The sequence below is a fragment of the Sus scrofa genome, chromosome 6 (genome assembly GCF_000003025.6).
Source record: "Sus scrofa isolate TJ Tabasco breed Duroc chromosome 6, Sscrofa11.1, whole genome shotgun sequence".
Taxonomy (NCBI): Eukaryota; Metazoa; Chordata; class Mammalia; order Artiodactyla; family Suidae; genus Sus; species Sus scrofa.
This window is the reverse complement of record NC_010448.4, coordinates 19097771-19111468: the sequence shown is the minus strand read 5'-3', so window position 1 is coordinate 19111468 and position 13698 is coordinate 19097771. Positions and strand designations below refer to the sequence as shown.

Here is a 13698-nt window from a genome sequence, read left to right as displayed (position 1 = left end):
GTAAAGCTTTTGATTTCTCCTTCAAATATGAACAAGAGCATTGCTGGATAGCGTAATCTTGGTTGGAGATTTTTTTTTCCTTTCATCACTTTAAATATATCTTGCCATTCCCTTCTGGCCTGCGGAGTTTCTGCTGAAAAATCTGCCAGTAACCTTATCAGGGTTCCTTGTATGTTATTTGTTTCTTTTCCATAGCTGCTTTCAATATTTTCTCTTTGTCTTTAATTTTGGTCAGTTTGGTTAATGTGTGTCTTGGGCTGTTCCTCCTTGGATTTATTTTATATGGTACTCACTGTTCTTCCTGGATTTGAGTGATTCCTTTCCCATGTTAGGGAAGTTTTTGGCTGTTAGCTATTCAAATATTTTCTCTGGCCTTTTCTCTTTGTTTTCTCCTTCTGGCACCCCTATGATATGGATGTTGGTTCATTTAACATTGTCCCAGAGTTCTCTTAGAATGTCTTCATTTCTTTTCAATCCTTTTTTTTTCTTTTCTGCTCCGTGTCAATGATTTCCACTAGTCTGTCTTCCACCTCACTTATTTGATCTTCTGCCTCCTGTATTCTACTATTGGTTGTTTCCAGTGGTTTTTTTTTTTTTTTTTAATTTCAGTTGTTGTGTTTTGCATATCTTCTTGCTTAATCCTTAAATCTTCTGTTTCTTTGTTCAGTGTTTCTTGTAACTTATCAATCTTTGCCTCCAGTTTATTTCCAAGATCTTGATTCATCTGTTTACTATCATTAGTCTAAAGTCTTTTTTATGGAGGTTGGTAATCCTCAGATCACTTTGCTGTTTTTCTGGGTTATTTTCTTGTTGCCTTATCTGAGTCGTAATTCTCTGCCTTTTCATTTTGTATAGATTTTGGTTGTGTTTTTGCAGAGCATAGGGTTGTACCCTCACTTGCTTCTTATGTCTGCCCCCTTGTGGTTGAAGTTGGTACAGGGGCTTGCTGCAGGCTTCCTGGTGGGAGAGACTGGTGCCTGTGCACTGGTCTGTGGAGCTGATTCTTATCCTTCTGGTGGGTGGGTCTTTGTCTCTGGGTATGATTAGAGGATGCTTTGTGCTTGGAGGGGTCTTTAGGTAGCCTGTTTGCTGAAGGATGGGGCTGTGTTTCCATCCCGTTTGTTGTTTGGCCTGGGGCTTCTCAACCCTCATGTATGGGGGCAGATTTTTCCAAAATAACCTCCCGTAGAGGGGTTCACAGGGAAGATTATTCCCAAGACTTTGGCCTCCAATGTCCTTCCCCCGCAATGAGCCATAGTCGTCCTGTTTTCCCAGGGGATCCTCCAAGAACTGCAGGCAGGCCTGACCCAGATTCCTATGGAGTCTCTGCTCTGCCTTGGAACTGAGTGCACATGAAAGCCTGTGTGCACCTTTCAAGAGTGGAGTCTCCATTTCCCCCATTCCTGTGGAGCTCCTGCACACAAGCCCTGGTGGCCAAATGCTCTAGGGGCTCCTTCTCCCAATGATAGATCCCCAGGCAAGGGAACCTGACATGGGGCTCAGAACTCATTCCTATGGGTTAGCCTCTGCAATATAGTTACTTTCCAGTCTGTGGTCCACTCACTCATTGGGTATGGATTTGCTTATATCACTTAATTGCCCCTCCCACCATCTCTATGTGGCCTCCTCTTTGTCTTCTGAAGTAAGATATCTTTTTTGATAGTTTGCAGCCTGTTTTGTTGAAGGTGGTTCAGCAGTTGATTGTAATTTGTTGTTTTTATGAGAGAAAGTGAGCTCCAGTGCTTCTACTCTGCCATCTTAATCCTGTCTTCTTTTGGGCCAATTTCTGCTGTATAGCAAAGTGACCCATTGTTTATATGTGTGTGTGTGTGTGTGTGTGTGTGTGTGTGTGTGTACGTTCCCTTTTTTATATTATCTTCTATCATGGTCTATCCCAAGAGACTGGATATATAATTTCCTGTGCTCTACAGTAGGACCTTGTTTACCAGTTCTAAGTGTAATAGTTTAAATCTGCTAATCCCAATTCCCAATCCATCCAACTCCCTCCCTCCCCCTTGGGCACCACAAGCCTGTTCTCTGTGTCCATGAGTACGTTTCTGTTTTGTAGATAGATTGATTTGTGCCATATTGTAGATTCTACATATAAGTGATATATATGGTATTAATTTCTCTGACTTTTTTCCACCTGATAATTTCTAGTTGGATCCATGTGCTGTGTATGACATTATTTCATTCTTTTTTTGTATATATGTACCACATCTTCTTAACCTGTTCATCACTCGGTGGACATTTAGGTTGTTCCCATGTCTTGACTATTGTGAATAGTGCTGCTGTGAACATGGGGATGCATACATCTTTTTGAATTGTAGTTTTGTTAGTATGTATACCCAGGGGTGGGATTGCTGGATCATATGGTAGTTCTATATTCAGTTTTCTCAGCAACCCTCCATACTGTTCTCCATAGTGGTTGTATCAATTTATACTCGTATCAACAGTTTAGGAGGGTTCCCTTTTCTTCACACCCTATCCAGCATTTGTTATTTGTAGACTTACTAATGATGGTCATTTTAACTGATGTGAGATGGTACCTCATTGTAGTTTTGATTTGTGTTTCTCTAATAATGAGTGATGTTGAGCATTTTTTCATGTGCCTGCTAGCCATCTGTATGTCTTGTTTGGAGAAATGTCTGTTCTGATCTTCTGCCCATTTTTCGGTTGGGTTTTTTTGTTGTTGAGGTGTATGAATTATTTGCGTATTTGGAGATTAAGTCCTCATAGGTTGCATCGTTTGCAACTATTTTGTCCCATTATGTAGGCTTTTTTTTTCTTATGGTTTCCTTTGCTATGCAGAAGCTTTTAAGTTTGATTATGTCCCATTTGTTAATTTTTGTTTTTATCTCTGTTGCCTTGGGAGACTGACCTAAGAAAACATTTGTACAGTTATGTCAGAGACTGTTTTGCCTCTCTTCTCTTCTAGCCTTAAATTTAACTCTTTAAGCTGTTTTGAGTTTGTTTTTGTGTATGATGTGAGAGTGTGTTCTAGTTTCATTGATTTATATCCCAGCAACACTTTCTGAAGAGACCATTCCCCCCCTTTTTTTTTTTTTTTTTTTTTGTCTTTTTAGGGCCACACCTGTGGCTTATGGAAGTTCCCAGGCCGAGGGTCGAATTGGAGCCACAGCTGCCGGCCTGCACCACAGCCACAGCAATGCCAGATCTGAGCCACGTCTGTCACCTACACCACAGTTCATGGCAAGGCTGGATCCTTAACCCACTAAGCAGGGCCAGGGATTGAACCCACCTCTTCATAGATACTATTCAGGTTCGTCACCACTGAGACACAATAACAACTCCCATTTTATATTCTTGCCTCCTTTGTTGAAGATTAGTTGACCATAGTTGTCTGGGTTTATTTCTGGGCTCTCTGTTCCATTGATCCATATGTCTGGTTTCGTACCAGTACCACACCATTTTGACTACTATAGCTTTGTAGTATTGTCTGAAGACTGGGAGAGTTATGCCTCTTGTCTTTTTGTTTTAACCCCCTCAGGATTGCTTTGGCAATTCTGGGTCTTTTTTATGATTTCAAATAAATTTTTGGATTACTTGTTCTAGTTCTGTGAAAGATGTCATGGGTAATTTGATAGCAATTGCATTAAATCTGTAGATTGCTTTGGGTAGTATTGCCATTTTAACAATATTAATTGTTCCAATTCAGGAGCATGGAATAGCTTTCCATTTCCTTGAATCCTCTGTAATTTCCTTGATTAATATTTAATAGTTTTCAGTGAATAAGTCTTTCACCTCTTTAGTCAGATTTATTTCTGGGTGTTTTTTTGTTGGTGGTAGTGCTGGGATTTTAAAAAGTATTATTTAGGCTTTATGTAGTCAGCTTTTTTTCACATTGTTCCTGCTTCTGGTTGATTTCTAGTTTTGTGGCATTGTGGTCAGAGAAGATGCTTAAAATAATTTCTATACTCTTAAATTGTTTGAGGTTAGTTTTGTGCCTCATATGTGGTCAGTCCTAGAGAATGCTCCATGTGTTCTTGAAAAGAATGTATAATCTGGTTTTTTGGATATAATGTCCTGAAAAATATCAATTAGGTCTAACTGTTCTGTTGTGTCATTTAGTGCCTCTGTTGCCCTATAGATTTTCTGTCCAGAGGATCAGTCCATCGATGTGATTGGGGTGTTAATCTCTTTCCATCAATTTCTCCTTTTATGTCTGTTAGTATTTGTTTTAAGTATTTGGGTGCTCCTATATTAGCATATATATTGATGAGTACAATATTCTTTTCTTGAATTGATCTTTTTATCATTAAATAGTGTCCTTCTTTAACTTTATGGCGTTTGTTTTATCGATTTGTTTGTTGGTTTATTTATTTTTGTCTTTTTAGGGCCGCACCAGCTACATATGGAAGTTCACAGTGTAGGGGTCAAATCAGAGCTGTCTTGTTCCTACTCCACAGCCGCAGCAATGCAGGATCTGAACCATCTCTGTGACCTACACCACGGTTCACGGCAACATTGATCCTTAACCCCTGAGTGAGGCCAGGGAATAAACTCACATCGTCATGGATACTAGTTGAGTTCGTTACTGCTGAGCCATGATGAGAACACCATAAAGTCTATTTTGTCTAATATGAGTATTGTGACTCCCTCTTTCCTGTCATTTTAGTTCTCATAAAATAGAGGGGATCTTTTTCTATCCCCTCACTTACAATTTATATGCAAGCCTGTCTCTTATAGGTGGCATATTGTAGGCTCTTGTTTTTTATCCAGTGATGGGAGCATTCAGTCCATTGACACTTAAGGTAACTATTAATAAATAAGTATTCGTTGCTATTTCAACATTGTTTTCCAGTTGATTCTACGTTTCTCCTTTGTTTCTTTTTCTTTTTTTGATTGGATGGTTTCCTTTTATTTTATGCTTGTGTCCTCTTCTCTTTGGTTTTTGTGAGTATAGTGTTTTTTTCATTTGTGGTTGTTCTGTTTTTCCAGTATGTTAACCCCTTCCTATATCTCCTTGATTTAGACTGATAGTTATACAGCTAAAACACAGTCTAAAAAAAAAAAAAAATGAGTGTAGACTTCTCCACATTTTGATTTTGTGTCCTTTTTTTAGCATGTTTATCCTTTTGCTGTTTTCTTGTGTTTATCATTGCTTTCACAAATAGGTTTTGGGATTTTTTTTTTTTAAATCTCTATACTGGCTTATATTCTTTTATTTTTTGTTTGTCTGAGAAATTGCTTATTTCTCCTCCTATTCTAAATGATAATCTTGTTGGGTAGAGTATTCTAGATTGCAGATTTTTCCCTTTTAGAGCTTTGAATATATCCTGCCACTCCCTTCTGGCCTGTAGTGTTTCTGTAGGGAGATCAACTGATAGCCTTATGGGGGTTCCCTTATAATTAACTCTTTGCTTTTTTTCTTGCTGCCTTAGAATCCTCTCTTTACCTTAACTTTTGCCATTTTTATTATAATATGTCTTGGTGTAGGTTTTTTTCGGTTCAACTTGTTTGGAGCTTGCTTTGCTTCCTGTATCTGATTATCAGTCTCCTTCTCTAGATTTGAGAAGTTTTCAGCCACAATTTTTTCAAATATATTTTCATTCCCCATTGCTTGTTCTTCTCCTATGTGAATCCCTATGATTCATAGATTGGCATGCTTTATATTATCCCACAGATCTCTGATGTTGCTTTCTTTTTCGGTTTTCTGTCTGCTTTCCTGATTGGATGGTTTCCACCATTTTATCTTCCAAGTCACTTATTTGTTCCTTGTATTATTATTCATTCTGTTCTTCAATGCCTTTAACTAGGCCTTTGTCTCTGCAAATGAATTTTCTAATTTTTTTTCTTGGCTCCTCCTTATAGTTTCTAGTTTCTCTTTTAAAAGTAATATATATGTGTTACCATTGATATCCATTCTTAATTTCTTCAGAATTTTCTTACCTCTTTTTTTTTTTTTTTTTTTTTTTTTTTTTGCTTTTTAGGGCTGCATCTGCCACATAGGGAGATTCCCAGGCTAGGGATCAAATTGGAGCTACTGCTGCTAGCCTGTGCCACAGCCACAGCAACACCAGATCCAAGCCGTGTCTGCGCCTACACCACAGCTCACGGCAACACCAGATCCTTAACCCACTGAGTGAGTCCAGGGATCGAACCCACAACCTCATGGTTCCTGGTCAGATTTATCTCCACTGCACCACAATGGGAACTCATTCGCTACCTCCTTTTTCAACTTGGTTTCTGTTAGGTTACAGAGGTCTGTTTCATTGTTTGCACCTTCAGGGGAATTCTTTTGTTCTTTTTACTGGGAATGGTTCGTGTACTTCTTCATTTTTGCGTATATTTTTCTTCTTATGTGAGTTTAGGGAAAATAATTACGTACTGTAGTCTTGGAGGGCTCTTTATATGTGGGAGTGTCCCTGGGTAGCTTGTGAAGGCTTCCTATTTTTGTTTGTTTGTTTGTTTGAGGGCTGCTTTTGGTTTGGATGCTTGCTGTCTCTTTCCTCAGTGTGTGCAGGCTGTTATCACTTTGATGGGGGTGAAGAGGTGTATGGCCTGCATGTGCTTCCAGGAATGGGGGAGGGCAATGGGCAGCACCTGTAGGCAGTGCCCAGAGCCTTTGGCAGAGGGAGTGGCAGGCCCTGTGCATTCCCAGTTGGGTGAGCGCTGCTGGTGCCGGCAACTGCTGAGTTAACTAGGGCCAGAAGTGATGCCTGTTCACAGGACCCTTATTAGTGGTGGGCCTCACTCACTTCAGGAGTCAGAGATGGCTGCAGCAATTTGCACCCGCCACCGTAGCCTGTGCAAGAGGTGCCCTGCTGCCCGAGAGCCTGTGCATGCACAAAGAAAGAAGTCCCTATGGCAATTCTGTCCCTCTTCTCAACTTCCCAAACAATGGTGCCTTGCTTTTCCTCCAGGTCCAGGCCTCCTCCCGTGCTCTCTCAGCTGTGGTGCACTGCTCCCCCGAGGCTGTTTCCACATAGCCAGTCCTAGTCCTTTCCCTGTAGCCTGAATCTCAGAGCCCAGCCCCTGTCTGATTGTCTCAAGCTCAGGTGCACCTGCAGTGTATGAAAGTTCCCAGGCTAGGGATTTAATTGGAGCTGTAGCAGCAGGCCTACACCACAGCCATAGCAATGTGGGATCTCAGCTGAATCTGCAACCTACACCACAGCTTACAGCAGCACCAGATCTTTTAACCCACTGAGCAAGGCCAGGGATCAAACCTGCATCCTCATGGATGCTAATCTGGTTTGTTACTGCTAAGCCACAATGGGAACTCCTTCTCTGAGGCTTTGAGGCTCCTCTTCCGTCCCATCTGATCTCCCTCTTAGCTAGGTGGCCTCCTAGGGTACAGATTCCTTTCCTCTTTCACAGCTGCCTCTCAGGCATGCTTGGCCCGTCCTGATTCCTCTTTTTCTCTTTTCTCTCTCTCTTTTTCCCTTTTGTTCTACCCAGTTATGTGGAGGGTTTCCTGCCCTTTTTGGAGAATTGATGTCTTGTGCCAACAGTCCACATATGTATATGTTCTTTGCGAACCATTCTACATGTAGATGGTTTTTTGTTTTTTGGGTTTTTTTTTTTTTTTTTTGGTCTTTTTAGGGCTGTACTCATGGCATATGGAAGTTCCTAGGCTAGGGGTCAAATCAGAGCTACAGCTGCTGCCTGTAGCACAGCAAGATGGGATCTGAGCTGCGTCTGTGACCTACACCACAGCTCATGGCAATCCCTGATCCTTAACCCACTGAGGGGCCAGGGATTGAACCTGTGTCCTCCTGGTTACTAGTCGGGTTTGTTACTTCTGAGCCACAATGGGAACTCCTGTTTTATTTCTTTAATCTGTTTGTGGGCGAAGATGAGCACCACGTCTTATTCTTCCACCTTCTTTTTTTTTTTTTTTTTTTTTTTTTGTCTTTTTGTCTTTTTGCCATTTCTTGGGCCGCTCCGGCGGCATATGGAGGTTCCCAGGCTAGGGGTCGAATCGGAGCTGTAGCCACAGGCCTACGCCAGAGCCACAGCAATGTGGGATCCAAGCTGCGTCTGCGACACACAGCACAGCTCACAGCAACACCACATCCTTAATCCACTGAGCAAGGGCAGGGATCAAACCCGCAACCTCATGGTTCCTAGTTGGATTCGTTAACCACTGAGCCACGACAGGAACTCCAAGAAATTATCTTTTGTGATGCTTTTACATATTTGCCTCTGCTTTCTTGTGGCCTTGTTACCACTCCTTCTGCTGTCATTGTCAGCTCTTGTGTCACCTTTTCTACATCTCCATGTTTTAACACCACTGTTTTTTTTTTTTAGCAACTTCTTTCCCCCATGTTAGTATTTCCTATAAGATGAACAAATGAGGTACATGAGTTTGAGTTTGTTTAGGCAAACCCTAGAAGGTAGTATCCTTGTCAGCCTGAGGCAATGAGTTTGAATGTCAACCCTTACTCTGCAGTTAGCACTGATAGCATTTTTTAGTACATTATCTTTTTTCTTCAGATTTTGTTGGGCATTTTCTACTACAAGGAGCCTTTAACCTTAGCCAGGTCTTTAGCCCTCCCCCATCAGCAAAATGGGGGATCTCTACACCCCAGGTTGTGGTAGTGATTAAATAAGACTGGAAACAGGGAGAAAGAATGGGCAGAGGAATTCTTGCCTTTTTCTCTAATCTTCAAGTCCTGTGCTTTCTAGATTAACGCTTTCTGTCATGGGGGATGGGTTTCCTGGGGCAAAAAGAGCCCCAGCAGCTACTTGCTGCCATTCTGCATGGCCTGAAAACGTTCTCTGCTGTCACTTCAGTTTTCTCATTTGTAAACGAGGAACACAACTTGAGGATGAGGATAGTGCTGCCTGTATAGCGTTGTTCTGAGTCACCATAAAGCCCTTGGCACGTGGAGAGTGCACCATCGGCTTTGGAAAAAGGTGATGAAGTAACAGTCCTTCCTCCTTTTTTGCAGAAGCCTCGTCGTGCGTGTCTCTTGGAAGCACATCGCTGAGCGGTCCCTCCATCCACTGCCCCTCCGCCGCCGTCTGTATTGGCATCCTCCCAGGCTTGGGCGCCTACTCCGGGAGCAGCGACTCTGAGTCCAGCTCAGACAGCGAGGGCACCATCAACGCCACCGGCAAGATCGTCTCCTCCATCTTCCGAACCAATACCTTCCTCGAGGCCCCCTAGGTCCTCTGTCTTTACCACAGGGAGCTCCTCCCCGCAAGTAGACCGGACAGTTTATTCTGCCTGCAGGCATTAGTGGCCTCAGAAAACTCCTTTGCCTGCTCCCTGTTGACACCATGATGTTTTTAACCTCATCTAAACATGTGCCAGAATCTACTTGTGGCGCAACTTGTGTTTGGTTTCTTTCTACTCTAGTACAGATGCCCAAACCTGTCTTGTGGCCTCTGCCCTCACTGATGTTGTAAGGCAGAGGTCACTACCCAGCAGAAACTCCACTAAAAATGCCCTGGGAAGATAAGCACCAGTTGGCTTGCAAAGGGTTTGAGTTCTGTTGCTTTCTTGTTTGTGGTTTTTTTGTGTTTTTTTTTTTTAATCTTTTTTTCCTTTCCCAGCATGACAAAGGAAAAAAAGGGCAGTTATTGACAGGTACCATTGAAGCATTGTTTTCTAGATGAAAGCACTGTTAGCGCGTACATGTTGTGGGATGTGCAGGGGGAGAGAAGGACCCAGGTGATGGAACGGCCTGCTGCCTCGGCGCTGACTGCCTTTTGATGTTAGGAGACTGTAAGAATCTAAACCACATCCACAGGGGTGTCACTTAACACCCATAGTTCGTTGTGAGGTTTTTCCTCACCCTTGGCTATTCCTTCACCCCCCCATCCACTCCCATTTAAGACTCTAAACCTTAGAGAAACAAACATAGGCCTTTTTTCATTGTAGCTGTAAATCAGAAGTGCTGGTGGGTGTGTAGACGAGATCACTTAACTTCCGGCTGTGGCAGGAACTCTAGTATTGCACGCCACTTGCATATTCTAGCTGTAATGTGTTGAGACTCCTCTCTCTTGGATACATTTATGGTATGGCTTCTAACCATGGAAGCCCTTTCTAGTCTAATGGTGCTGCCCCATCCTTTCCCCTTCTTTGATCCACTGCCCCTCCTGCTCTTCTTTTTCCACACACAGCAGCTTCCAGGCTGTGAGAGCCAAGACCTAGAGGTACTGCTCCACTTCTGTGTCAGAGGGAGGCAGGCCTCTCCCTGTGGGAGGGAGGGAAGGATGGTGGGATTCAAGGTCTGGAGGCCTGGAGGGCAGAGGTGAGCCATGGGCTCTTTAAAAAGTCCGTCGGCTCCCCTGCTTCACAAGAATGAGCCTGTGTGCTTCTTACTCCCCCTGGGTTCCTACGTCAATTGTTTCTACTTCCTTGGGTGTGAGACAGAGAGACACACACAGAATGTGTTGACACTGTGATGCTGGCAGGCAGAGAAGCTCCTCAGTTTTAACGTGGGCAGAGAGGCCCCTGGATCTGCTCCAACCCACTCCTTTTCCCTCCCGATGCAGTGACACCCTGGTGCCCGCCGGCAGATGGCTACTTCCCTTCACCCATAACCGATGCCTTGTGAATTCTTCTTCCTTTTCAGAACTACTCTGTGCTAATTGTTCTTGACTGTCGGTACAGGCGTGTCGGCTCCAGCCTAACAAACAAGACATTTAGGTAAAACTGTGGAGGCACCTTCTGCTTCTCTGCTTCGTTGTTCCTGAGATAGTGCTGCTGTTATTATAGCACATGCCCCAAGCAACCTCAAATCATTTCAGGAGGCAGACCAAGGAACCAAGTCACCATCTTTATGTGGCTTTTAAAAGCCCATTGCTATACCTCATGGCCTCTCTTAATGTTGGAAGAAGTTGCCAGAGGGTTGCAGGGATTAAAAATACACATTAATTTGAAAGCTAATAAGCCTGTCAGAGAACAGGGTCTTGCTTTTCCTGAACTGGATCTTGTGCTCCCAACTCCCTTCCATCCACAGCAAGATGGTGTCGAGGAGCTTGAGACTCCTCAGACTGAGATTTCTGCTCTTAGTGTCTCCGGAGAAATGGAGAATCGCTGCTGATCATTTCCTCTTGTTGCCGTACCTGCTGGTGGAGAGCAGAGACACGGGTTCTTTTGAAATCTTGAGTAGCAAAGCCGGGTCTGGTCTGCCCAGAGGAGGAAGCAGCCTTGAAAAACATCTCATGTGGACTCTGTGGTTCAAATCCAAAGAATAGGAAAGACAGGAATGGAAGGAAACGCTGCTTTAAATCATAAAGTGTAGCACTCATGCCTTAATAGGTAATTGGGATTTTATAACTAGGTAAAAAGGGATAAAAATAAGGTTTGGGATGGCTTTTTAAAACCTGCTTGCGTTGTCCTGAGTCGTAATCTTCTTACAACTTTGAACCACATGAGGGAGAAGGCTTGTCTGTGAGAAGCCCTCTTGCTGGCTCTGTCGGGATTCTCTCGCTCATCTCACAGTACACCCTCTCTCTTAACCACTTCCTGCCAGCATCTCCCTTTGGCCTGTCACCCACCTGGCGGGAAGTAAAGGAGCATGAAATTCAAAGCACCCAGTTTTCTATCCATAAAAAACAGGGAGGCCAGTGTGACTGGACCCAGAGAGCTGGTGGGGACTGTTGGTCTGCTCCCCTGGTCCCAGATCTGGGAGGAAAGAAAGCTGGCTTCTCAAACCCAGAGTTGGGAGGGCATTCTAGACTTTTTCAGGAGCAGTCTAGTCTGAAAGTTGAGTTGCTAACTAGGAGTGGCTTCGGCTAGTCCCCTGTGTCCTCATTTCTTTCTCCATCTCATGAGTTCTTCCCCTCCGGCTACCTCTCAGGGAACGCAACCCCGTTCCACCTGCTGTGGGTACTCCACAGTGGTTATGAGCTTGGAGCCAGACTTTTACTAGCTAGGTCACTTGGGCATGTCCTTCACATTTTGGGGCCTCAGTTTCCTCCTCGGTAAATAGGAATAAAGATACCAACTTGCTAGTGAGGATGAAAAGTGATCTAGATTAGATACTTGGTGTGGTATCTGGTGCTCGGTAAAGGCAGCCCCCCTCATTAGTGTTGTTACCCTCGGCCTCCCCCGTTTCTGGGTAGAGCGTCTAGAGCTTCTGGTAGTGATGATTTATGGCAGGTTTATCCATCCTACTGGCATTCCTCAGTTGCAGCTAGAACACTGACATGACGATGGGTTAGATCTGGTCGTCAGAGCTCCAACCACCAGCTTCTGCTCTGTGCCTTCCTCTGAGCTAAATGTTAATTGCTCAGGCACACCCAGTTCCTTGGCTCGGGCGTCCTAGCCGTGGGTATACCGCTCAGCTGTCGTCTTAAGCCCCTCCAGAAAAACAAGGAGTGAGCTCAGAGGCAGCGCACCATCATTTGCACTTGGATGTTTCTTGATTTCCTGGCGTGCCCAGCCCACTTAGGCGTAACAGTGTGGAATGCAAGTTCTGCTTGGTGGGAGGCTAGATCTTGGCAACACTTTCATAGTCACAGGGTGAGCCCAAGAAGCCAGCTGCACGTTCATGCCTTAGTGATGCTGGCAAGGGCTGGCATTTTGCTCCCTTACCTGCTGGAGCAATGGTGTAGGGAGAGAGGGAGCGTCACAGTATTAACAGGCAGAATGTGAACCAGCATCAGAACATGGCAGAGTGGTGGGCAGCCTGACCCAGAGACAGCCTCTGCTCTGAGCTTTAAGCTGTCCGCTGGGCGTCTCCGTCTCTGTTTTAAATGGTCCTGCACGTTGTGATCCTTATGTTCGTGCCACGTGTGTTCCTTCAGGCAGCATCTCCCAAGGGCCTGCTGTGGACGGGCCAGGCACTGTTTAGGACATTTACAGACTGTAGCATCTTTCACCCTGGGGGGGGGGAAATCCTGTGAAGCAGCTCTTCTCTTACATTTTATAGAGGAGACCAAAAATCACAGTGGTTTAGTGACTTGTCCAAGGTCACACAGGTAAGGTATCAGAACCAGAATTTTAACTTGAGCCTCTAAGTTTGGCTTTCTGTGGTTTCAACGAAACTGTAAAACAAATGCCAAGTGCCCAGGCCAGAGTGGAGGTGCTAACAAGGGGGAACGAATCATTTAGTCAGATTTCCAAGTTGACTTTTCATCCTGCTATCCATGTGTAAGAACCACGTAGTCACCAAGGCTTGGTTGGTTGGTTTTTATTGAAATATGATTGGTGAGTAACATTCATTTCAGAGGTACAACATAATTATTCAGTATTGGTATGTATTGTAAAATGACCCATCACAATAGTTACCAAAACATTCTTCTTGTGATAAAAGCTTTTGAGATCTATGTTCTTAGTAACTTTCAAATATACAACATAGTATTATTGCTGTGCATTACACCCCCAGAACTTAGCTTGAAGTTTTTTCATTTAATTTTTTTTTAATTGAAGTATAGTTGATTGACAGTGTTGTGTGGTTTGTTTTTCTTAGCGGTGATTTGTCTGGTCAGGAGTTCAGCACGTTCCTTTCCCCAGCTGAGAGTAGAGGACTTGCTTGACTGATCTACCCAACCTCGGGCAGAGAAGGGGTTAGAAAGAGCTGGCTGGGTCTGCTGCCATGTGAAGTGGGTACCACACTGAGGTAGGTGGTCCATAGGAGTTTGAGCGTTTGGGATGGGCCCAGATGCAAGGCAGGGGCTCGACCTTTTTTGTTTTCCTTCTTTTTTTGGCCATCCCGCGGCATGTGGAGTTCCCAGGCCAGGAATCAGATCCGAGTTGCAATTGTGACCTAC

The 13698-nt window shown here is 43.9% G+C and overlaps 1 protein-coding gene across 3 annotated transcripts in view; it reads left to right on the top strand.

Annotated features, from left to right (window-relative positions):
• Positions 1 to 13372, top strand: part of FAM192A (family with sequence similarity 192 member A) — a 56192-nt gene extending 42820 nt beyond the window's left edge. For all 3 annotated transcript variants that reach the window (XM_021093905.1, XM_021093902.1, XM_021093903.1), the window contains one exon: positions 8922 to 13372. In XM_021093905.1, coding sequence (XP_020949564.1) covers positions 8922 to 9139 — 218 coding nt within the window. In that variant the 3' untranslated portion in view covers positions 9140 to 13372. The remainder of the gene's footprint in view (positions 1 to 8921) is intronic.